The sequence below is a fragment of the Lissotriton vulgaris genome, chromosome 4_1 (assembly GCF_964263255.1).
Source record: "Lissotriton vulgaris chromosome 4_1, aLisVul1.2, whole genome shotgun sequence".
NCBI classification, from domain to species: Eukaryota; Metazoa; Chordata; class Amphibia; order Caudata; family Salamandridae; genus Lissotriton; species Lissotriton vulgaris.
In genome coordinates this window covers 602,021,656-602,048,889 of record NC_141691.1, presented here as the reverse complement: position 1 = coordinate 602,048,889, position 27,234 = coordinate 602,021,656, and the positions used below count along the sequence as shown (strand labels likewise).

The following is a 27,234-nucleotide window of genomic DNA, read 5'->3' as shown; positions in this document are numbered from 1 at the left end:
ACCAGACCTTGGCGTTGTCATGTGGTTTTGCACTGTGTTGGGTGGAGGTGCTTGGCTGTTGCCACTAGTCTGATCCAGTCTGTAAGGGCAGTCATGCATTCCAATCTTCACTACTCTGCTGGCAAGTAACTGCTCCCAAGTACAGTCTGATGATAACAAGTCAGCCTGAGGCCGGCATTGGGTTTGGCAGTACCGAGGGTGGGTGGGCAATGAGGTCACCACAATTGCATGTAACAAGCTGTGTGTTGTTCCTCCAACCTGCCCAGCTCCTGAAGCTTGAAAATATCAATTTGAAACACCAGAACGGGTGAGCGTAGGCCAGCTCCACAGTGGAATGAGGAAGAAAGCTCTTGCACTTTCTCCTACATTTAGGATATGCCACACCCCCACTAGCTGACTGGGGCACTTGGATCATTGGATGCACCTGTTTGGGTGAGTGACATGCAGCCCTGCCAAGTACCACGCATCAGTCTTTATACTAACGCATTTCAGTGTGGTGGTCTGCACCACTGCGCTGAAATGCGAAGTCATGCATAAAATAAAGCCTCCTCAGCTCTAATCATGTAGCAATACTGACTGATTGAAACTAAAGCTGTTCTCGTCTGAAATGGCAGCTTGCCGTGCGTGCTGCTTCCGGCAGGCTTCAGGGCGAGTCTGCAGCTATAAGCTGCTACAATGTAACATAAACAGAAATTCATCCAACAGGAGCCGCAGCATTATTAATTATACGTTCATGACATTGCGGTGAGTGTGGCTGCAGTTCGAATAAACCAGTGGCAATGGCAGCACTGCTCACACAATGATCACGTTGTGGCGCAGTTATTTTATCAAACACGGTCATGCGACGAACGTGACCGGTAGCTCAGCTGAACCCTACATGGACTGCGACGGCTGATGGAGTTGTTTCTCAGCAGCCCAGCACACCAGCCCCTCCTATGTAGCTGCTGCTGAGCCCCACAGTAATTTCAGAGCTGGTGTTTGCTGCGGCAGGAGTCGTTGTGGCGGTGTGTTGCCATTATGAATTGCCACTCCTCCTGTCGCGCTGCAAAGTTAGTGAGTAAGAGACTAGATGGTAGAGTCGGAGAGTATGTAGTCCGACTCTAGATGTTAGAGTTGGACTACATACATTAGTCATAGGTAAGGTTACCACAAACTCACTATGTAAATAGGAATGCAATTGAATATAGTGGTGGTGCACAGTGGTGCTTGATATATTATTTAATATGTGTTTTGTTGCTTTATTTCAGGGCTACATAACCTACCCAACAAATTGATGCCACTGTGCACAAATTGGTCAAGAGTATGGGCCAGAGTATCTATTTCTAGCTCTAATTTTCAAAATCTCTATTATTTGCACACAATCATATAGCAGATTGACTGAATATCATGGTCCTGAAGAATGCCTTGTACATCTGTTGTCACTCGGGCAGAAACATGTTGACCACAACACAGGGTATATACCCATGACTCTGTCTCACATTGCTTTCAACTCTTAACCTTTAGAACATAAAAATAAATCTGTTGTTCCTACTGAGGTAGTTTTAACACACTTTTTTGTTGCACTCTGCACCTCACTTCTACCCAAGAGGCTTTGAAACATTGACGTGCTCCATAAAACACTCCTGCTCCTTTCCTGCAGGAATGTTGTAGCCCACACTGTGTACCCTATGGTCCCAGTGTGTGGAGGAACCCAATGATGAAGCATGTCACCCTCGGGTGAGTGAGGGTTCTCATCCAAACACCTGCTGTGCCCCCACTTGTCACGCCCCCTTCTCCATTTTTCATTCTTTTTCAAGCACCTTGCTACCCTATACTCTGTGTGAGTTTTATATTTTTATGAGCACACATAACTAACAATAATAAACAATTAATACTGGATTGACCACTAACTTTAGGTTCCAGAGTAGCATGCTACTTGGTACTCAGCGCTTCTGTGTCTCGTAAGGGGTAGCAAGCACTATATAAATGCAATTATAGTAACAAATAAAACCACAGGCAACAAAGAAATTCAAGCATCATGTACTTCTTTCTCCAACAAAAGTAACCTCAATATAAGATGTGGCCAGTAGTGGCAAGCATCATTAGATTTAGCAGCATTTGATACTTCTGTACCATCTGTTCTTCTCCTGTGAGGATAGATAAAAGTGGTTCTACTTCAACGGCAAAGACAAATGAGTGAGGAGGTCATAGGGAATTCTGCATGTTGGGACCATGCCTCTTGTCTTCCAGTTAAGCAACACTAAGTTGTCAACATTCTGCCATACCCTACTGTGACATTTTCTAGTTTTGGAAGAATGTCTTGGAGCACAGAAAATCTCTCAGAGTACCTTGTGAACTAATGTTAGGACTTGGCCCTAGGGTATGGTACAGACACAAAGAAAGTCAAAGGGCCATACTTTCCAGTTTACACTTACCACTAATTCAGTGCAGGCACAGAAAGCAGAAGTGAACAGAGGCGGGATGGCAATTATGAGAGACTTAGAGGGTGATTTTCAAAAAGGTCGTGCAAGGCAGCGCAGCCCCCCTGCGAGGCTGCGCCGCATTGTGCGACAGGGAGGGAGCAAGAGGGGCCATGTCTTCAGCGATATTGTTCTTTTCTACCCATTCCCTTGCGCCGGCGCTGATTTCAGCTGCTGTGCACCTTGCACACACCTTAGCGTGGCAGTGCTAGGGTGTGTGCAAAAGTGTAGCATAGGTTTTGTACAGGATGGGTACCCTTCCTGTACAAAACACTATGCAAGGCACAATGCAAAGCTTTTCCCACATTGCATACGTGCTGCAGAGTGCAGCACGCAAGGAAAGTCGGAAAAGCACAGAGAAATGAAAACATTTCTCCTGCTAGCACCTCCTTTGAAGCGGTGTTAACTTTTGGTGCAGAACCATATTTACAAATGATTGTAAATAGGGTTTTGCATCAAAAGGCATGGGTGGTTGCATGGGACTACCCATGTACCACCAATGTCACGCCCCCTTGGCGCAAAGTAACGTAAAGCAGTGCTTGGCGCTGCTTTGCATTTCTTACAGGGTACTTTTGCGCTGGCAAAAAAATAGCAAAACAAGAATTTGCGCTGGTTAGCATAACTTTTGTGATGCTAAACCAGCGCAAAAGTTTTGAAAATCTGCCCCTTAGTCTTGGGAGGCTGGGGCTGTGTAAGAGGGTGAGTGGTTTCTGGATCACAGCAAGACACTGCTCCCAGCTACATTCTGAAGACCAGGAGCCAATCAGAGGCAGCTTGGGCACTTCTAGGGCAGTATATAAAGTAGCAGTGGGAGGAAGTAGATGCCTCTCAACTATGTTTGTTGTAGGCATCCTGGTGCCACTATATTTGCTCAACATTTGGTGTCCTGCACTTTTTTGTTTTGTCTCCCAATCCTTCGATTTTCCTTTCTCCCTGTTACCTATTAAGTGTTACCCTCCTCTCCACTTTGAATCTCCCACAGTCCTCGAATTCTATTGACAGTGTTCTTTAGTACCTTGCCATCTCCAGTGCACCCTGCTGGAAGAATGTCCAGGTACTCTTTGCCTTACTGACACGCCACAGGAGTGTGGCACAAAATTGAAGGTGGTTGTAGGTCTTCTTGGCAAGACTGAGTGCTTCCTAAACTACCAGTCCCACCCTCTCAGAAACTGTTAGAATGGGAATGTTCCCTTCATGGTACACATTTGTATTTGCTTTCCCTTAGTGCCTTACAGTGTGTATCTGGTATCTTGGTATTTGATTTTGATCCTAGCCTCACCCTAATCTACTATGTGCGTAAAGACCTAGGCATGTTCCTTGACACAAGCAAGATACTGGACCAGTCCTATGACCCGGAGCATGCACCAAGCCTGCCCTCCTTGAACCGACAGTGAACTACTGTTCCCATCCTGAGTTTAACACATAGAGCCGTGGTGGCAGCATACCATGTTTTGTGAATCCACACTTGTAACCAGACCTTTATATCCGTGTCACTGGAGTGGAGACCTACTGCCCCACTTGTGTAAAGTTCCACTTCTATGAACCTACCCAGATTGTATTGCTAACATCCCAAGTGTATGTCCGCATGCTTTGCACATGTAACCTGTGTGGTACATGCATGGTGAGTCAGAAGGGAATTTGTGGCGTGCCCTGAGCTACTGTGCCGGAAGAGAAGTTGCAGCATGACTTGAGCCTCTGTTCCAGCAAAACAGTTGCAGCATGACGTGAGGCCGCTGCGCCCAAGGATGAAACTGTAGCATGCCTAAGCCTGATTCACCAGAGCCTTGCCATCCAGGCAAAATCTGCCTGTATGCGATTACACCATCCCAGACCCTATGGCACAAGTGAGGTTGTACCAATCTTCGAGCACCTACTTACCCAGTTCATAGGGTGTGCCTGCAAGGAGCTGACCCAGTAACCGGATGAAGAGGAGCAGCTGTGCAACCACATTAAGAGACCATGCAAGAACTGCCAGATTGTGCTTTCTCAGAAGTGGGAGACCGAGTGAGCGGATGAGAAGTCCAATGGCCGCCTGAGTGCCGACCCAAACATGGACTGAGAAACCTCTCTCGTGAGATAAAGTGACTGATGCGGAAACTGCATCTGAGTCTAATCATGCTTGACAATCACTCTGAGAGGAAACTTCTGGAACTATAACGAATGACACTGGGGTCAATAATATGAAACGGCGAAGACAATCTCAAACATGTGGGACACTAAGTTGCCTCTTGTTCATGTCGTATGTGTAGTTTTTAGTTCTAGGTGCATTACAAATATTTTCTTATCAGATGTAATGCACTGGGGTGGACAGTCATTTATTTTGCTAATATTTGTGTGTTGAGTGTTGAGCAAGGGCATTCCCACACTGCTTTCTTAGAAGCATGTGACTGCTTGCCATCACTATATAGAGAGACAAGTGCTGGAGAGGTTTTACTTGGCTAAGTTTGCAGATGGATCCAGAGACATAAGAGGCAAATGACCTGAACCCCCACAGTTAGGGCCCATTAGGCTTGCTTGCTCCGTGGCCGCCTGAATGGGTCTGACTGTAACCAAATCTGCCCCTCTCAACTAGAAAGTAAGATCAGTACTGTCCAGAAATCTCTAAAGCAGGACTTCCCACACGAAAAAGGAGCCAGTGTGTCTTGAAAGGTCCAACAGCCAAACAGATTAAGGAGTTGGAATGCATTTGCACATCAACTCTTCCACCATAACCTCTTGCCTTTGTGTAGGAACCTATTGAACCAGACCAGAGTCGAATGGTCACAGGACTGACATTTGAATGAAGTATTTGCATTTAATCACAACCTAGAAGATTTAATGAACGTATTAATGCACCCCAGTTGAAAAAAAATTAAAATAGTTCTTATCTCATTTCTCAAAAATTAAATGATAATTACATCGTTTTTTCAGGTCTTTTAGACTATCTTACATGATCCCATTGTAAAGAATAGACATCTCAGCTGTGGGCTCTGCATTCAGAAGGGAGGAACCAAATACATTTTGCTCACCTTTTCATAAGGGAAGGTACTGTGTGGCTGAGAGAAACCTTGTCATTTCATCCTTCGATTTCGTCGAGCCCCTTAAGCTAAAGAGAGTCTATCTAACTTTTCTTCAATCTGGCGTGCACCTTAATACTGAACCCACAATATTGGTGGGTCAGAATATGGAGGACGAAATATCCCAAAAAAATATTGACAGGTTAGTAAGTGTAGATTTTCTATACCTACCCCCTCGGTATGTTGTCCCTCTATATTCTGTCCTCAATATTCTTGTATCTCGATAGTTGAGGATTGTCATTGGGGATACTTACTCGTATGGGCATGTGGGACACCTGAAAAAAATGGATTAAGTTGATGTATTGCAATCCCACAGCTAGGATAAACTGATCTCGATGACATCCAAAATCTACAGAGAGAGACTAGGCAGGATTGCCCACTCACGCCTATACTTTTTGCTTTGGCTATAAAGCCATTTGTGGAGATGTTGAGAACTGAGGGCGAAGATAGAGGTATCCCATTGATAATTGGAACATATTTAATTTTGCTCTATGTGGACAACATATGTTGGAGTTTGGGAGACTGCTGGGTCTTGCACAAACTGGTCTAAAACGTGCACCTTGCCAATAGATCCAGCAATGTAGATCAGGCCTAGGGTGCTGTTCCAATGGAATATTACTTGGAACAGCACACATTCAGGTACTTAGGGGTTACAGCATATCACCGAACAAATTGCCTGATGACAGGAAACCTAGGAATTGCTCTGAGATCCCTCAAGGATAATATCGATTTCTGGCACCGTTTTTTGGTGAAGAGTGGTGGCTTTGACGGAATTGGGGAATGCTGCCTAGGCTACTCTGGTTATTATCAAGCTATTTGTGGGACCCTAATGGTTCAGAGAGCTAGAAGTACTCTTTAGTCACATCATATGAGAAGTACTTAGGCACAGAGAGGCCCTGAATGTGCTGAAATTACCACTAGGTGAGCATGTGGGGCGTCTAATTTTGAGCTTTAGTGATTGCACTTCAGTTCCAATAGATTGTTAGATTAGCTAAATGGCTGGATGGTGGGCTCATGCAAGAGATGGGTACATTGAGAGCTGAGGCATTTCAGGGTGAACTTGTGGCTCGGTTCTTGGTTCTTGGGCTATAGATAGTAGGAAAGTAAACTATATACCCTGGAGATGTTTCATCTCTCTTATAGGGCTACCACATACCAGGGGTTATTTCAGAGCCTCATCCATGGGGCTTTGGAAGGAGGATGAACTGTGCTCGGTGTGGGGCCTCTACCATGATAGGGAACTGCCACCCTAAGTGCATTTGAGAGAGGAGTTTGGACTTCCATCTTCTCAGTTTCTGACATACGAGGACATATGTATCACGGAACATTAGGCTGAGGTGGAACACTAACACTTCTGAACCTATCACACATGAGGTCCTACAACTGCCAGTCACAGCAGGGACCAGTTGCAAGTTGGTTATGTGGTTCATTAAAGCTCTCCTAGAAAATGACTAAACAAGAATTTTCAAGCTCCAAATCCAACTGGGAAGAGAATGTGGGGAGAGGCCTCAGTGGCAAGGAAAGAGAAGGGGCCTTAGAACACAAACACATAAGGTCTTGAGAAATGTGAGATTTAAATATACCCTATTCAGTAATTTTCACACTTACATGTCTCCCAAAAGACAGAGTAAGATACTGGGGAACAAAGACATCAAGTACCTTAGATGTAGACACGTAGCACAGACTACTACTACATGGTCTGGAGCAGTCACAGCATCAACGGGTTCTGGAGCAACGTAACTGACCAACTAGAGAAGGTGTTGGACAGGGAAGGGCTTGTTTTGTCGGGAAGCTTACCTATTGGATCTAAATATTAGACCAACACAAAAGAAAGCCAGGAGTACATTATTACACTTGACTCTAGTTCTAGAAAAAAGAATAGCAGGATACTAGAAGGCAAAGAAACCACCGATCGCTATGATGTGTTCAAATGCTCCAATATGTGTTGAATCTGTGACTTACTGCACCCCCAATCTCACTTTTACTCAATATTCGTGTTGTTTGAAGGAACCATTGTCAAAATGATATAATCTGTTTTTAAGATTGATTAGGTTCTCTTATTTGAATGTGTGAATTGCTATCATTGATGTTAATGTAAAAACTTTCGGCCTGATTCATCAAAGACCCGTTTTGCGAGTCTCAAATAGCGATTCATAAGGAATCGCTATCAGAGACTCGCAAAACTGGATTCATGTAGGAATCGCAAAATAAAATGCGATTCCTACACATTCCTTATTTGCGATTAGCAAATTGCTAATCACAAATAAGGAAAAACTCCCCATTCATTCCTATGGGCCAAAAGGCCCATAGGAATAAATGGGGAGTATTCCTTATTTGCGATTAGCAATTTGCTAATCGCAAATGAGATAGCGATTTGAAGGGTGCCAGGGGTGTCCAAAGGACACCCTGTAGCACCCTTTAAATGCACATTTGAACAGGTGTTGCGCACACACATGTCCAAAGGACATGTGTGTGTGTAACATGCAAAAGAAAAAAATGCACTAAAGTGCTTTTTACTCTTTTTTCGCAATTTACCACCAAGTCAGACTTGGTGGTAAATTGCGACCAAATATAGCGATTTCGCAATTTCTATTTGGTTGATGAATAGCATTTAAGGAATCTCAAATAGAGATTCCTTAAATGTTATTCCTCGCAAAATAGCGAAATCGCTATTACCGATTTTTGCATTTGGGATGATGAATCCCAAATGCAAAAATCGCACTCGCAAAGGGCCAGATTCTCAGAATCTGGCCCTTTGCGAGCGCAAATCAGCTTGATGAATCAGGCTGTATGTGTTGTAGATTGAAAACTAAATAAACAGATAAAAAAAAATCTTACTAGCAGTAAAGAAGTATATGGTAAAGTATTTTGTGAATTCAAATATTGTCAGTGGACTCGAATGTGTCATGAAAATTGTTGTCTATTTTATTTACCATTGCAAACATAGGCACATTGTTATTGGAAAATTGATTATATCAGTAGAAGTTTGTATTCTTCTTAATGTTAGATGGATCTTATTAGAAAAAAAAACATTTTGCTTATTTGCAAGGAAGACCGTCAGACAGTAATGAATTTGTGAAAGAAGTACAAATTGTGTCAGAGTTATACTACTATAGTGCTGGAGAATGAGACTGATTGTATCAGATTGAAGGCATGAAAGGGATTGGTTTTAATTTCATCTTGTACCTATACCTTAAATTATACATTGATATCAGTCTGGTACAGAAATAAATAATCCCACAAGGCAGGGAACAAGTTAATCAAAGACATAAATGTAATAAAATGTATCCTCTTATCTTGCAGGAACTCATTACTTCCGTGGTATGAATAATAGTCAACAGCCCTGGTCAAATGCGATTGGTCGCAAAAAATTCGGGCTGAAACCTGTGAACCCTACAGAAGAAGGTTTGGCAAGTATACACAGCGTCTTGTTCCGGAAGGATCCTTTCTTGTGGAGGGCAGCTCTGCTTTACTACACTGTCTATCAGGCCAGCAGAATGTCCTTCAGTGAACTATTTAAAGATGTAGCAAAGTTTGTTAACGACCCCAACACCCGGTGGGATTACTGTGTACGAGCCAAAAGAGGGTGGACTGACACTTCTCAACCAGGTATGTCCCCCCAGCCTCATTGATTTGATGATATGCTAAACTCTCTGGCATTGTTTACAAATGCATTTATACAAACGTTTGCATTTCAGAGACTATTTTAAAGACAGAGTAAGATAAAGATTTTTTTTTCTCCAGTATTAGGGGTGTCTTTCATAGATTCACATGCTTGAATATTCCCCGTCGTCGAAGTGGGAGTCCCACGGTAAATAAAATAGCAATAATGCTAATAAATATATATATATATAAATAATGATAGAAGACCCTACAGGAGACGTCTAGTTAAAAAATCAGCAGTGAATTCCTCTTCTGTTACAGAGGCAATAATCCTTCAAAACGCAGATAACACTGCTTTTGCTTATAGTGTTATTCTCGTCTGCTTTCACTTGATTGGATATATTTTGATAAGATTTATTTGAAAATATCATTTGCCGCCAAGTAAACAATAATCAGTATAATAAACATGTTGAACATAACAGTCTTTTTCGATCTAACCACTCTGACATACTTGTCAGATCTCAGACAATTGCTCAGCAGAAAAGGCTTAGGAAACTTCATACCTGGAGAAGATGGAAAATAGGACAGTGAAAACTGCAATCAAGCAAAACAGACGGTTCCAGGGCTTTGCTAACTGTACCCTGCTCCAGCCTCTACATGGCTAGCCGGTAGGCCCGCATGACATTTCCAGGTAGAGCTTTATAAAGGCTTGTGAGACTCAAGGGGAGGTGGCTGGCAACAGAGGTTGCTACGACTATCTTTTGTATCAGTTTGCATCCGACCTATTTCCCTCACCTTTGTTTTTCTCCTCCTAAGTTCCCGTCGGTCCTTTCTGTTAAATTACTTTCGTTGACTTTAATAGTCCATTCATGATTCGATATGTGCCTTACCATAAATCCTCTCCTGCAGTCTTGTTTTGCATCTAAGCACCACTTAGCATTTCCCCAGAGGGGTTAAGTTTGATCATTTTTGGTTCTCTCGCAAGTTTCCAGGTCTGCCTGTGTGCTTGTTACAGGGAAACTCCTCCACTCATGGGTAAACATGTATGCCCTGTCTCCCTAGTAATTATGTACATTGATTTTACATGTGCAGCTATACTTACTTTATTCTCATCTATCTGTGTTCCTAAAGGCATGGTGCTGTGAAAGTGTGAAGAAGAGCTGCCTGTAATCTGACAATCCACCCAGGTGTTCCACCAACCAGCTTGCTGGCATGGGTGTCTTTCTCTGTTTCACGCCCCATTTTCCCCTTATCTCTGGGTTTCTTGCTGGTGATTACAGACTGTAAGTTAACTCATAAAGGTAGTTGTTGGGTGTGGCCTCTCTCCTATCCGTATCCAGTTAATCAAGGGTGGTGTGGGATTGCCAGACCAGTAAATACGGGTACCGAGATCAATCGAATACTGGTGATGGCATAGGAAATAAATACAATACAAGATGATCTTCAGCTAGCTTAACAATAGTGTTCACATGTATTGGAGAAATGTATTCAGATGGGAGAGGTTAAGTGTTCCAAACCATTCTAAGATTGCTGTAATGCCATATACACTGACGAGTAGTGCTCCGACTACCTCCAATGCTGGAATGAAAAATGTGTTGCTAGGGGTTGACTCTCACCAGTTGAATTTAACAGGAATGGCACCACCTGAAGGAGGTTCAGGAGATCTGTGTCAGTTCAAATTACTTACATTCTTTTGGCTAAACTTCAAAAATGTGGTACAGATCAAATTAAAATCAGCTTTATGCTGTCAAACCTCAGGGAGGATCCATCAGCCTGTCCTACACCCTTGATTTTGAAATGGAGCCCATGGCTTACAAATGTTGCAGCATTTGTATACCAGTTCATAGCTATAGTTTGGCGAAATAAACACGAGTGGCTGCACATACTGAATTACTTACGCTTCTCCATGGTTCCCAAGATTTATTGCTTGGTTAAGTCACTTCCAGCAATTGGAAGCTAAAGCAGCCTGAATTGATGAATCTGCCTAGACGACATTCTACCAAGACCTCAGAGAAGATTTGAAGTAGAGTTTGCCTTTAGTAAACTGACTAACAAATACTTTGGCCTTTATACTTCTGATGCTGCAGATAGATGCACAGAAAAAGCAGAGAGGCCAAGCAAGACCATTCTTCCCGAGGAGAGTGTTCAACAAATTTCCAGTGAGACTGTGGAAAAACTTCTGGTTAAGCATGGGCGGAAAATCCGTTTCGCTCGCGGATTTTGCGGATTTTCGGTAAATTCACAATCCGCGAGATTCGCGAATCTCCCGCAAAATCCGCAAATCCGCGAGCAGCGGATTTTGCTCGCACTGTTCGCGTGAGTTCGCGGCTTCTCAGTACACTTCGCGCCCCGCGAATAAGTGCAAAATTGCAGAAATACGATCTTAGCAAAACTGAAACTACTTACCAGGTTCAAAAGTTCAGGCTCATCATTAGTAGCCATTTCCTGTAGTGCTTCCTGAGGGGCCCCTCCAGAGTTCAGTTGCCAGTTGCAACTATTATGTGACCCTGCTCTGAACCTCAGAATAGTTACACATATGCCACAAAGGTCCTGAATTACAGCTAAGGGAGACAAGCAGGAGCCAGGCTGGAAGTTCAAATCCATTAATCAGCCCCTAATTCATTATTGTCAGTTGGGGCAGGGCAGGTGTTGTAACTAATTTTGCAACAATGAAAGCACTTAGCAAGTGCAAAAGATCACTAATCAGGAAGCACTAAGGAAGCAGGTGCCAGCTAAAAAAATATTCTGTGACACATTAATCAGCCCCAAATTAATTCAGGTCACTTGAGGCAGGGAAGGTGTGCTTGCGTTGCCACAATAATGCACACTGACTGGACAACCAGAGGGTGCTGTGATGAAACAGAGGGTGGCATGGGTGGGCCAGAGGGTGGCATGAGTAGTCAGAGAGTGGCAGTGGTGACAGAGAGTGGCAGTGATGAAGAAGAGTGTCCCAAACAGGCTGGACACGTAGAAACAACAAGTTCGCGAAACTTGCGACCCGACAGGTAAGTTCGCAATTTGCGACATTGTACAAAACGCTCGCGAACTGGCAGAAACCCGCGCAAACACAAAAAAAAAAATTCGCGAGAATTCGCGGATTTTGCGGATTGCGAGTTCGCAAATCCGCAAAATTCGCGAACGCGAGATTCGCAAAATTCGCCCATGCTTACTTCTGGTCACTAAGGAGGAGCGGATTCCATTGGGAAGTGTCCAAAAGTCATCCACATCCCAGGAAAAAGAGAGATGTCAAAACGGATTATGTTTATATTTTGTTCTGGCTAATTATTGTGTTAAAGTCTGTCGGAAGAAATGTCAGAACTCGTCTGTAAAAGACGTTACTCCAGTATTGCAACTGTCATTGATTCCCATGCTTGTATCATTCCCCTTCATCGGAATGGGAGTCCCCGGTACACATAAAATAGCAATAGAAACCATTACCAAAACAGAAACAAGGCCTAGGCCCATTGTTGTTTTGCAGCCTATCCACCTCTTTTTTAAAAAGAGACCAAATAAAGTGAACAACCAATCAGATTAAACTCACTCCTTAGAACCCTCCTGAGACAAGCTCAGAATCTCAGATTTTCTACTGCACGTTGTGCTAGGGAGTCTCCACTGAGCTCTGCTCAGTTTTTTCCTGTAAACTTTCATTCTACAGCTTTTTCACCTGTTTCTCTTCAAAACCTTCTTCAAGATCTCTGATAAGGAGAAGAAAGCCCTCTTTAAAGCCTGTGCAGCTTGTGCTAAGAAGAGGTTATATGTGTAGGACAAGCACAAGGATTGTATTTACTGTCTGTATGCAGACCATAAGGCAGCAAACTGTAAAATATGTCACACTTTTTCTACAAAGACTTTACGAGACCGTGAGTGGCATCTTTTGACCTGGCTCCAGAAGCTAAAATCAAGGAAGGAACCAGTCTCCAGTGACAGTGATGAGGCATCCTCTGCTACATCTTCCAGGAGGTCTGTGAAAAAAGGGTAGGGCTTCTCATTCACCTGCTGAAGAACGTACCGGTAAGGCCTTAAAAAGACCTCTCACAGGTCTGAAGGGCATAGTCCAGGCGAATCACTGTACCGAGGTGTAAAGGAGAGGGAAGGAATCCACCTCTGTTCCTCCAGTGGCTCCAAAGACTTTCAAAAAGCCCTCCTCACTCTCTTCTGAGGTAAATCCTGTGAAGAAGGATCACTCGTCGACAACGCTGTCAACGACTCCGTCGACAAAATCATCAAAGGTACAGTCTCAGTCTTCTCTTTCATCTCTGGCTCAGTCAACAGGCTTGTCGACGGTGATTTCATCATCTCTGGCGCTGCTTCAGAGTTCTGCATCGAGGACTTCGACGCCGGTGGTGGCTATGTCGTTGTCGATGGTGTTGACGAATTGGACGTCGAAGAGAATGTCAACAAAGAGGGTGACGACGGCTGCGATGACGACAACGGCTGGGGTGTCGACGGTCTCGACGACGGCTGCGTCAACGATGTCCATTTCAACCATGGAAAAAATTACTATTTCTCTCAAAAAGCGCCAAATTACACCTGAGATGTCTTCCCCCAGGAGGGTGACTCCTCTACCTCTGGCACTCCTCCTTGAAGAAGAGGGATCTGAAGAAGATGATGGACCTTTTGCTGATGCGAATAGCCCTTCTCAATTACACATTAAGTGTCAGGGCACAGACTCTGAGGGGGATTACGGGGAGGAACAGCAATATGATCCTTCCTCAGATTATCAAGAGGACTACCAGCAGGAGATGGTCTCCATGCCTTCCTCCTTACTAGCAGACTTGCAAACTATGGTTTTGCACTATAGGAGGAGATTTGCAAAGCAACCTCAAGTTCCAGTTATGGTGCCACTTACTGCTGTTCCTCCTGCTCAGCCTGCTACTCCTCAATTGCCACCGCCCCAACCAATGCTTATGGCTCAGGACGCACCACCTATTGTGCCTCTCGTTCACGATGACAGCTCTGATGAGGACCAGGGTACTGGCGCCAAGACCAGATCCAGACACAGAGTGGTATGACTATGTCTTTCCTGATCCGGCTTCTCCTGCACCAGCACCTGTTGATTGCCCCCTGCAGACATATGGGGTTTCCATAATTTGATGGAGAGGGCAGCCATGAGGTTTGAACTGCCCATGCACACGGTGCAGTCGTGAATGCTTCCTCTATGACTTCAAAGAGCCTTACAGGAAAGTGGTGAGCTCTATTCCTATTGTTGGTCACTTCTGGGATGTGGGGTTGAAAGTGATGAAGAATCCTGGTACAATGGTTCCAGTATTGCCTCTCCTTGAGAAGAAATATAAGGCTCCAGACGATAGTCTGGCCTGCTTGGTCAGCCAGCCTAAACCGGCCTCTGTCATCTCTCTGGCTGCCCAAAGAAAGTTGAGAAATACTTCAGCTCCCCTCACGGCACCTCCAGATAAAGCGGACAGATGCCTTGATAACGCGGGCAAGAGGTTTTCTTCCATGTACAGTCTGTTGGTCAGGGCTGCGAACGCCTTGGCCATACTTAGTCGCTATGATCGCCAGATGTGGTGCGATCATTCCCCCTAGCTGAACGAATTGCCTAAAGATACGAAAAAAGAGGCTAAGAAGATTCTTCAGGAGGGAGAAGTAACGTCGGCTGAAGTGATTGACTGTGCAATGGACATTGCAGCAACTGTGTTCCGCTCCCTTGAGGGCGCTGCTGTCCTTTAGCGTCAAGGCTTGCTGCCCGCTACAGGGTTCTGGCCTGAGGTCTAAAACAAAATCTTGGATGTTCCCTTTGAGGGGGAAGTGCTCTTTGGGAAACATATTGATGATGTGCTCCAGAACATCAAGAAAGACACAGAGACAGCAAAATCCTTAGGGACTGTGCAGTAATGCAAGGTCCCCATCCATTGAGCCAGAGGAAGAGGTAATGCCACATATAGAGGAGGATACCAGCAACAACGGTATTCCTCATATGGATCACATTCGCAATCTTATCGGCCAAATTATAGCCAGCCGCAAAATCAATACTCTTCTTTCTCTAGATCGTCTAACAGAGGAAGACAAGGACGCCTCGAAGCGTCAACAGCAGCTTGCTGGCTCTTACTGCTGTCCCTTCCCTCCTGTAACATCAGTGGGAGGCAGAGTATCAAATTACCTCCACAACTGGCAACAAATAACATTGGACCGTTGGGTGCTGAAGATCATTCAATGCGGCCATACACTGGAATTTGTCCAAGCACCACCTTGCAAACCCCCACACGCCACTGTGCCAAAACATCTCCGTCTTCTACGGTTGGAAGTCCATCAAATGCTCCTCAAAGGTGAGATAGAATCGGTCCCTATCTCTAAGTGGGGAGAGGGTTTCTACTCCCGGTTCGTCCTGATCCGGAAGACTTTAGAAAAGTGGCACCCTATTCTAGATCTAAGGGAGCTCAACACCTATCTCATCAAACAATCATTTCGGATGGTTTCTCTGCAGGTCATCCTTCGTCTTCTCAACTCAGGGGATTACATGGCCACATTGGATGGACGCTTATTTTAAAGTACCCATTCATCGAGCCCACAGGAGGTTCCTTCGCTTCACAGTAGCCAAGAGCCACTTTCAGTTCAAGGTCCTACCTTTTGGACTCCGATCTGCTCTGCGGATATTTACAAAGGTATTAGCTCTGGTGGCAGCTTTTCTACAAAAACAACAGCACCAGGTCTTCCCTTACCTGGACGACTGGTTGCTGAAGGCTTCTACCAAGCATGCAGCAAAAGATTCAGTTTTGGCGTGCACATGCCTTTTCAACAATCTCGGGCTCACTCTCAACACAGAAAAATCCACCCTCTGTCCATCCAGAACAGCCAGGTTTCTAGGAACCATTCTGACAAAGCTTTTCCCACCCTGGAGAGACAATAAAAGCTGCTGGCTATGGCCTGTCTGCTCTTAAAAAGACAGTCACTTTCAGTTCGCCTCTACAAGTCCCTCATAGGGTCCATTTCCTCCTGCATTCCTCTGATTCCTCACTGCAGGTTGCGGATGCGTCCTCTCCAGGAGGAGTTGGACTTGTAGTGGTGCCAAGTCTGCGGACCTTTCGAAGACAAAGTCTTTATTACTATGTCCATGAGAGACGCCGCATCGTGGTAGATGAAAGAGGAAAACATTTCTCAGGGTCTCTCCTTCAGGATCACTCCTGCTCCTCAGATAATTACTACAGACGCCTCGCTAGAGGGCTGGGGAGCAGTCTTGCAAGACCTTCAAGTAAGTAGCCATTGGCTGCCCCAACATCGTCTTTTGCATATCAGTCTGCTGGAGCTCAGAGCGAATCGCCTAGCCTTGCAGGAGTTTCTTCCACAAATACAAATACAGCAGTCTGTAGTTCTAATATGGACAGATAACACGATGGCTATGCTTTATATAAACAAGGAAGGCGGCACCAGATCTCGTCTTTTGTTACAAGAAGCTCAGACAATTTGGGAATGGGCGATCCAGCAGGGGATATCGCTCAAAGCGGAGCACCTTCTAGGCGTTCTCAACAAGGCAGCAGACATGCTGAGCAGACTGAAATCGGTCAGCCACGAATGGGAACTGGACCAGTCCACTCTGGAAGAGGTTTTTCACCTATGGGGTGGGCCTACCATAGACCTCTTTGCCACGCCGGAGCACAAGAAATGCTGATTTTATGAAAGAAGGCTTCACCATCGGGGATCATTGGGGAATGTGCTTTCGATGGCCTGGTCAGGTGCATTTGTTTATGCTTTTCCTCCCATTCCTCTAATCCCCAGGCTTCTCAGGAAGCTCAAAGCGGAACCTTGCAAGATGATTTTGATAGCTCCTGCATGGCCTCAACAGTTTTGGTTCACAGAGCTACATCTTCTCTGCCTGGACCTTCCACTTCCGTTGCAGCCAATTCCTTCGCTGCTGATAATGTCCCAAGGCCAATTCTGGCATCTGGATCCTCAATCTCTGCAGTTGTCGGCATTGCTCCTGACCAGCGGGAATTTCTTGTTTTGACCCTTTCACAGAATGTAGAAAGGTGCTCTCTCAGGCATGAGCCCCAAGTACCAACAAGACATGCAAGTTGAAGTGGAAGCGTTTTTACATTTGGCGCCAGCTAAAGGGTATCTATCCCTTTTCTTCTGAACCGCATGAAAATCTTGCTTACATTCTTTCATTAGCAAAATCAGGGCTGGCTCACTCTTCCCTCAAGGTTGCATCTTGCCGCCATCTCTCACTTCAGACGCACATCCTCAGGTCCTTCCTTCTGGTCGGCAAGGATAGTTTCTCAAGAGCCTTTTCAGAGTCTTCCCTCCAGTCAAGCCTACGCCTCCTCTTTGGCACCTTAACTTGTTTCTCACCCAGCTCATGAAGCATCCGTTCGAACCAGATTTATGACGTTACATCGCATACTTTTACAACGCATACCTTTACAACGCATTTTTTACAACGCAACATCCATTACAACGCATTCCATTACAACACATGCCATTACAACAATTTTCTAAAAACTACCTTTACAACGCATTCCATTACAACGCATACTACCTTTACAATGTATACCATTACATTGCATGTATTGCAAGTATTGGATAGTGTAGGGGTAAAAATTACTATTCTAACTCCAGGGGGGTGCAACAGTAGGGTACGTGTTGGATATTGTAGGGGTAAAAATTACTATTCTAACTCCAGGGGGTGCAACAGTAGGGTAAGTGTTGGATAGTGAAGTGGTAAAAATTACTATTCTAACTCCAGGGGGTGCAACAGTAGGGTAAGTGTTGGATAGTGTAAGGGTACTATGCGTTGTGATGGTATGCGTTGTAATGGTATGCGTTGTAATAACTGCGTTGTAATGACATGCGTTGTAGTGGTATGCGTTGTAGTGTCATGCGTTGTAATGGATGTTGCGTTTTAAAGGTTTCATTGTAAGGGTAGTGCGTTGTAAAAGTTGTGTTGTAAAGGTTGTTTCCGTTCAAACCTATTCACCGGGTGGATTTGAAATACCTCTCTTGGAAGGTAGCTCTTCCGCTGGCCTTGACTTCGGCTAGAAGAGTGGGTAAATTGCAGGCTCTCAACATTGAGGAACCTTTTCTCCAGTTCAAAAAGGGTACAGTGATACTACACACCAACCCAATTTAAAAAAAATTTTTTATAGCTTTATTTAGCAGTTTCCACAGAGAATAAAGTCATATAATAATGGATACAAAGGCTTTTTACAGCAATAAAGCCCTGGATATGCAGTCTAAATGTTTAAGCAAAATGGTACATTAAGACAACAACAGGTACCCAATGAAAAATCAATACAATCCCGATCCCATCCGACCCCATTGTCACTGCAGTGCAGATTGCCTCCTAATATTCTGGTTTATTCCTGCGTTTGTGGTCTGGTCTTCCCTGTTTAGTCCAGCAGTCAGACAGAGTGTGTTTTCGTTTACCAGGAGGTCTAAATATATACATCCTGCACGTCTCATCCCATCCCGTTGGTGGTACACTCAGGTCATGTGGAGAGGCCGAGTCGTCCTGCTGTGTAGCTAAATATGCTCTTAAAGGGACCCCATATGCCTCTAGGTCTGGAGGCGGGGGGTCGTGCTCGCGTATAGCTCACTCTTTATAGAACATGACGCTAAACTGTTCATCCAGCTGATAGAGCGCGCAGGTCACCCAACTAGGATTTTACCAATACTCACCTGGGCCCATAATTTCGAAATCACGTATACAATTGAGATCTATTAGGTAACCCACGCTCTACTACCAGTATATTTTAATTTTCACTAATTCCTATACCAGTAACTTACTAATCCTTGTCACTAAGACCACGATGAATCAGGCAGTTAAGAAAAGAAAGGCACTCAAAAATACTTTAACATTTGCATTGATATAATAACCACAGACTCAGGGTAGGTTCAAATTCTTTTTCTAATCATCATCAAAAGTCATAAGCCATAAATTGAAAGCGATTAAACTATCAATAACCAAGATTAGAAACAGTGTATAGATATGCAACAGATAGATTATGCCAACCATTTAGAAAAAACTTGAAATAAAGGGAAGGTAAGAACAGGGAACATGCTATTTCGAGAAACAGATTTTCGCATCTTGATTAAAGGAAGGTAAAGAAAGGGAACATATTAGACCCAAGAACTTTCGCAATTATTGGCAGTTTGGAAAAAGAGAACACCAATTATGCAACTCGAGATTCAGATTTAGCACAATAACTATAGGGAAGGTAAGAATTGGAGCACACTATACATTTGGCTTATCCCCTGAAAGGGAGGGTAAGAAAAGGAGCATATACTATTATAGAAACATTTAGCATTGACAAAAGGTGGGTCGAAAAGTGGAACACGCTAATAAACAGCAAACATGAAATATCTCCTTTACCAAGGAACGAGAAAGAAAAAGAACATATGCAATAAAAGCTTTTGCAAATTCAGGGAGGGCAAAAAGAAGGACGCAAAGTAAAATGACAATTTACCCACACAAATTATATTTACCTGGAATAGTGTGAAGACCAACCCTGGCCACGGGTCAGTTGGAAAGGACAGGAGAAACCCCAAAGACTTCATTGCCAGTAGGCGAGCAGGTGCAGATCATGGAAAATCAGGACAGGATAACCCCAGAATTTGGATCAGTACCGGACCACCAAAGGTTAAGACCAGCACCCGCAGTTTCGGTTGCAATGCCTGCGCTACTCCCTCTCTGCAAGGAATCTGCCAAAACCCCGATTGGGTTACAGCTTTCACCAACAAAGTGCTTCGCCAGCACTTTCACTTCCCAAAAACCCCGATTGGGTTCTCAAACCTCCCGTCAGAGTGCTCCGCAGCCCTCTGCTCTTAGTCACCTATTGAGTGCGTTGGTTCAGTGACAGGTCAGCTATTCAGACAAGTCGGACAATTTCTCTAGCTAAACCTACACTAATTATACTATTTTTCAGGTCAGCGTACCACCCCCAATGTTGCAAGTGTAAGGGTCCCCAATTTTGATTGGACAAAGGAGGAGGAAAGGTCATCACACCACCTAATATTCAAAATTTCTGCAGTCTCTTATTCAAATTTTGCGTTCACGCCCATCAATTCAGGTTCTCAGGGCACCTTCATTTCAAATAACAATGAATGTTCTATTGACAAATACATTGTAGTCTTTTGACTTCTTCTAGTGGGGTTAAACGTGAGTTCCCAGGCACATCTTGGCTGTGGCTGCCATCTGGCTTGGGTTCAAGGTTACAAAGTTCATCTTCTCCCTGCTGACTGTCATGCGCGGAAAAGACTTCCAAGATGGAGTAATAAGCACCTCTCAGGCCTAAAGATTACTATACATGAAAAGTAAAAGGAAACAATTTTAGAACACAGGAATAAATGATTACACTGTATACCATGCATTTTACACTATAACCCATTACTTTATAATAAACTAAAGCATTAGGATTAAGCAGAACGAACATCTTAGCAAAAGCAGCAATGCAAGCCTCTCGCATGTGAGAACACAGAGCGGCCATATTAACACTAGTGCGCAGATGCGACAGGCTTCCCTCCAAACTGCGAGTACGTCATATCACGTGGGTATAACAGACGCATGCGGAGTAGAAATTCCCACGTAGCAGCAGCCATTTTAATTTGCAAGCGTATTTGGATTAGAAAACACATAAGCAAGCTTCTCTCCGATACCCAATGTCAAAGGGAAAAGGAAAAGAATTAGTAAGACGAACATGTTGGTTATGCAATTAGGGTTATTCGAGGTTCATCATACAAGCAAGTCACTTTTCGTGCAAATCCTTGCTCCATCAGTCCCCTCTTTGATGATATTTTATATCATCACCAATTAATGAAACAGATGCCAACTTCTCACATTTCACCCATTTCAATCTCTTCAAACTTTCTATTCAGCTTTTTCTCATTATCTTTATTCGGATGAGAATTTTTCATTTTTTTGTAGATCTGACTATTCAATTCTTCTAATTCAAGTTCTTCAATATTTCTTTTTTCTCCTCGCTGATTTACGGAATATTTCTTTTTATGTTTTCGACATTTGCAACAAATTATTATTCCTAGCACTAATAAACCTATTCCCGCCATTGGCATCAGTATTTTACTCACAAGACTTTTACCTAGATTAGAAAATCAACTCCTTACGGAGGAGAGACCATCAGTCAGTCTCTTCCAAGCACTATCAACCTCCAGTGGTTTGAGCTCCCTCTCCAAATTAGTGATGTTTTTCACTTACCTCTTAATTTCAACACTTTTGTCTGGAATGTAAGTGCAACAATGTTGCGCTTTCAACATTCTACAGACTCCGCCCTCTTTTGCCAATAACATGTCAAGAGCAAGTCGATTTTGTAAAACCATAGATCTGATCGCAACCAATTCGGTATTGACCATCCGGAAACCTCCAACAGTGTCAGTTGATAACCGATCTACTACTGTTGACAATTTGCAAATTCTGTGTGTATTCAGAGCCACTCCCACTGTAGGTATCAATGCACTAAATATATCACCTACTATTTCTCCAACACTTTCTCTTTTGCTACGTACTAATCCATTAGTTTCTTCATTGCTTCCAGTGATTTTACCCACATGGTATATCTTTGGGAAAGCCCATTTAGGGGTTTTCTGATTCTTGTCACTTGCTTTTCTTTGGAAACTCTCTCTTCGTTTCTCTTCCATGTTCAAAAATATATTTTCTTTTTCGTGTAATAGACATGTTAAATTGTTTCTGTGCACGTCATCTATATCTATTTTCCCTACTGTTAGAAAATATTCACTCATATAGCGTGCCACATCTCTAGTAGTGTGAACAGGGTTTAGGTTTCTACGTACAGGAAGTTCAGAAAATATCACATCCGAGTTAGAATAATAATACTGTAAAGGTCCTTTCTTGTAAAATAAACTAGCTAAAATACTACAGGAAATTCCATATGTTAGCGGTAAGTGGTGGTACGTCACACCCTCAGCTACCGAAGTAGGCAGCTTCATACAGACATAACAGTCTTCTATTTCCAATGCTTCTACATAGTGTACTAACAGGTTTGCAAACACATTTAAATGAGTTCTGTTTTTGATTCTATTATAATGCAGTCCTTCCTCATCTGGTGCATCTAAGTCTATTTTAGTTTGTCTAAGGCTAAGTGCTCTCTCTTGTGTGTCCACTCTTTGTGGCGTATCTCTCGTTTGCAGCTCTTCTGTGTCCATTGTCACTAGCTTAGTAGGGTACAGATTTGTGTCTTTACTCATCATGTAAGGAATAGCTATGGTTAGTCCTATCCAAAGTATAAGTACTATTGCTACACTACATAAACATACTTTGCAGCATGTTTTTAAACAATTTCTTTTTGGTCTTCCATTAACAGTTGAATCAGCCATTTGGTCTAAAGGACTAAAGGAGTCTCAACCCCTCTTTGAAGCTTTTACACAGTCTTTAATCTGTGCAACTCTGAGGTGGGTCTCACTTCTTCGGTAGTTTGATCAGCAATCAATTCTTCATCATTTTCGTCACTTATATCTAGATTCTCAAATTCTTCCAATACTATGTAGGTCCACTCAGGGCCCTTGTACTTGTTGTTCAGACTTTTTAGTCGTGGACTTCTTCTTCTGGGTTGTATCACAGGTGGATCAGTTGGACTGGTTACTTCATCTACTTGTTCAGGTTCTTCATTAATTCTCTTTAATCACAGTCTCAGTCTTTTGACATATGTAGGCCATTTGTCTCCTTTTCTGAGTCGTTTAACTGGCACTGTACCTTGGCCCTCTTCAAATGCTCTTTTATTTTCGCTCAGTTGTGGCACATTGATTTCAGTGTTTTCTTCTTCCTCCATCTATATCTGACTAGTTCCAGGTCTTATTTCTGTTTCTTCTGCCTGGTTACTAAGCTGGCCTTGTTCAGGAATCAGTTGGAGTTGATTTCATCTGTCTTTCCTACCTGGTCCTGCTCAAGCTTCAATCGTCTATTCCTACCTGGTCCTGCTCAAGCTCTTCGAACCCTTGATTTTCTTCTGCTTGAGCTTGCGCCCTGTTTTCTATTGGTCCCTTTTCAGATTCAGGAGTTCTGGGTGGAGTATTGATTACTTGATCTTTCCCTATCTGGTCCTCCTCAGCATCACCTTTGACATGGATTTTAATGATCTGAGTATCTTTTTTTACACCTGTCTCATCCTCGCTATCACTCTGTCTGTCTAGATAGGTTTGGCTTCTTGTTCGAACATATTCTGCAGGTATATCAATTACTGGAATCCAATCATCTTGACTGGTGCTCGGTTGTTCTTCTTCAACTATTTCAGGATCGATATCTTGAGACTCTTCAGCTGCGCAACCTTCAGCCTTAGTTTCGTCAGCTCCCGTCACCCTCTTTTCCTGTGACTGACATGGATCCAGTGTGGAACTCCTGCACACTTTACAGCTGTGGGGGTAATCAGAATCACCTGACGTGGTCTATTCCACCTGGGTGTGAGGCAAGATTTTCGAGTATGTTTCTTTATTACTACCCAATCCCCTGGGTTCAGGTCATGAGCTGGAGTTGCTAGTCTGGCGACAGCGTCTTCCCCAACCTGGCAAGAGACAGAACGCACTTGGTCAGCCAGTTCTTTGCAGTATTCCAGTACTGTATGTATGTATGTATAGGCATTTATATAGCGCACTACTTACCCGGAGGTTCCCAAGGCGCTTCGACCGCTGCGAAACCCTTCCTGGCTTTCCTGAGAGATGGTCCCTTAATGGGTATCTCCAGGGTGAGACCAGGCATCCCCGGCGGTCTGGTGGGGCCGTTAGTGAGGATGAGGCAAGCTAATGCCCAGAGTTGCCGAGTGTGATCGCTGATCAGAGTGGGCACCGAGGCGAGAGAATTATCGAGTCCGCTGACCCTGGTCCAGAAACCTGCCGCGCCGGGAATCGAACCCTGGTCCCGGGCCGTCCTCTGCTCTCGGGTCTGCCGCCTCTAACCAGTGAGCCACACTACCTCACGTACTAAATCATCAGATATGTTTAGCAGTCTGTGTCCTGGTACCCATGCTTGCCGCATTGCTCTTCCCATCAGTATTTCATGGGGAGTTAAGCCTGTGTTCTGGTCTGGAATACTTCTAAGTCCAATCAGAACAAGTGGCAAAGCATCTGGCCACTCCAATCGAGTTGACTCATACATTTCTCCCAATTTTGACTTAATAGTGCCATTCAATTGTTCTACCACTCCAGATGCTTTTGTGCGATGTGCACGGTGCAATTTTTGCTTACTTTTGAATGCTTCAAAAATTAGACCCATTATTTCATTGTTAAAATGTTTTCCTCTGTCTGATTCAATCGTTACTGGAAATCCGAACCGTGGGATAAGCTCTCTAAGTAGAAGCTTAGCCACTGTGATGCTATCGTTGTTACGTGTGAGGTAAGCTTCCACCCATTTTGAAAACAGGCAGACAATGACAAGTACATATTTTAGTCCTCGACAAGGGAGCAACTGAATGAAATCAATCTGCAATCGAATAAAAGGACCTTCTCCCTTTCCATTCTTTCCTGGCAATACCACTGTTTTCTTCCCTGGGTTCATTTACTGACAAATCAAACACCTCTGGCAGAGTGCCTCTGCTATGTTCCTAAATTTCGCATTAAACCATGTTCGTCTGAACAGACGTATCATAGGATCTCTTCCCAAATGTGAATCTCCATGAATCAACCTAGTCATAGGAGCAAGCAGACAGTTGGGTAATACTACTGTTTTATCAAGGTAAACAATGACACCATCCTTAGCCCTTCTCTGACACCCGAATTTCCTCCACTGTTCCTTTTCCTTAGGTTCTGCTGCATTCTGCAAATCTCTCACTTCTTCCCATGTATCCACACCATCCAGTAACATAAGTTGGCAGCTGTTTCCGCCCACTTCAACCTTTTTATTTACAGCCATTTTGTATTTTGCACAATGTTGGGCTAACTGGTCAGCATATCGATTACCAGCTGTCACTTTGTCATTGCCAGATTTGTGAGCAGCACACTTGACCACAGCCACTTCTTTTGGCAACTGGATTGCTTCCAGTAAATCTTTCACATATTGACCATTTCTGATTGGGGTGCCTGCAGAAGTCAGAAACTCCCTTTGCATCCATAATTGGCCATAGTCATGCACAACCCCGTAACCATATTGGCTGTCAGTGAATATGGTTTTTCCCAAATTTACAGGCCTTCTCCAGGGCAACCAATTTGGCTACTTGTGCAGACTTGACTCCAGGCAAATAGGATGCTTCCACTGGACCTCCTAAGGTACACACTGCGTAGGCAGCGCGTAAACCTCCTTCCTCATGTCTCATGCATGAGCCATCTACGAACAGCTCATAGTCTGACTCAATTAAGGGCTCCTCTCTTATGTCCGGTCTCTGCTTTGTGCTGTATTCAGTCAGATCAATGCAGTCATGCTCAACTTCCTCCTTAAGTTCTGCACTATATGAATTAGGCAGTAGGGTTGCTGGGTTCAAAATGTTACACCTAGCAATGGTTACATTTCCTGCACCTACAAGGATTCTCTCGTACTTAGTCAGCCGACTAGGTGTGAGATACTGAGTCTTAGTCCTGGTTAGCAAGATTACAACTGCATGTGGAACATACACGGTTATAGGATGTCCCAGTGGAGAAGTGTGGCTCAATGGTTAGAGTGGCAGACCCTGATGCAGAGGTCTGGCTCGGACCAGGGTTTAATTCCCGCCTCGGCGGGTCTTGGGCTCAATTTCCCCAGACCTGATCATTCTGGCCTCGGTGCCTATTCAAATCATGGGTCCCACTCTGCAACTCTGGGCAATAGCTTGCTTAATCTCCACAGCGGCCCCAACAGCGCTAGGATGCCTGGCCTCACCTTGGGGGGTGACCAGGAGTGGGCACTTCACAGGGAAAGGCCAGGAAGGGTTCTACAGCGGTATGTGCACAGTGCCTTGAGACCCCTTCGGGGGTGATTCGTGCGCTATATAAAAGCACTACATTTACATAATGATGGATTCACTCTGTTCAAGACTCATGCAAGTTGCAGCTACTGCTTTCAGACATCCGGGTAATGCAACTACCACTGGGTCTAATGTGGATGAAAGGTATGCCACTGGGCGTCGCACTAGTCCATGAATCTGAGTCAAAACTGAAAGTGCACAATTATCTTGTGTGTCACAAAAAAGTGCAAAATCTTTTGAATAGTCAGGCATTCCTAATGCTGGGGCTGTACACAGGCAGTCTCGTAAATTTATAAAAGCATTCATGCTTTCGTCATCCCACTCTACTGGGTCTTTGGCTCTTTTCTTTGTCATTTGTATCAGGGGCTTTGCAAGGACTGCGAATCCCACAATCAATTGCCTGCAATATCCTACTACTCCAAGAAACATTCTGATCTCTTTTTGTGTTTTTGGCAAATCCATGTTTTCAATTATCCTGATTCTTTCTGTGGTAACCTTCCTGACACCTCATTCTATCTGATGTTCTAGATATTTCACTGAGGTAGCACAAAACTGCAATTTCTCTGGGGACACTTTATGTCTTCCTTCACCCAGATGATTCAATAAAGCTATGGTATCGACAACACAGTCTTTTCATGATTTGGAGGCCACCAAAAGGTCGTCTATGTACTGGACCAAGACAGACTGTCCAGGTAGTACTACCGACTCAAGGCACTTTTTCAAAATCTGGTTAAAAATCGAGGTCCTTTCTGTGTACCCCTGAGGGAGACGATTCCAAACATAGATATGATTGTCGAATTCAAATGAGAAAAGAAATTTGCTATCTGGGTGTAATCGGATTGAGAAAAATGTGTGGCATAGGTCAATGACAGTAAACCATCCAGCTTCCCACAGTATCTGATACAGAATCACTGCAGGATTTGGCACAACTGGACAGCAAGGAACAGCAATCTTATTAACCTTTCTAAGGTCTTGTACGACCCTGTACTTACCACTCGGTTTCTTTATACCAATTATGGGGGAGTTACATGGACTGCTCGTTACTTCTTGCAAAATGCCTGCTTCCACCAAACGCTTTATTTCTATTGCAACACCTGCCTTTGTTTCTGCAATCATTCTGTACTGTCAATTATTTGGGTAGACTGCGTCATCTTTTATGGTCACTTTTATTGGGTCAACATTTGCCATTAATCCTACATCTTTACCAGTAAAGTCCCACACCTCTGGGCTTACCGTCTGTTGCAGTTCTTCTGGTAAGTCTTTTATTCT

At 43.9% G+C, this 27,234-nt stretch overlaps 1 protein-coding gene across 1 annotated transcript in view; it reads left to right on the top strand.

The window, feature by feature from the left end:
* MATCAP2 (microtubule associated tyrosine carboxypeptidase 2) overlaps positions 1 to 27,234 on the top strand; it is a 358,052-nt gene that overhangs the window by 270,844 nt on the left and 59,974 nt on the right. The window contains exon 5 of the mRNA XM_086964828.1: positions 8,819 to 9,124. Coding sequence (XP_086820954.1) covers positions 8,819 to 9,124 — 306 coding nt within the window. The remainder of the gene's footprint in view (positions 1 to 8,818; positions 9,125 to 27,234) is intronic.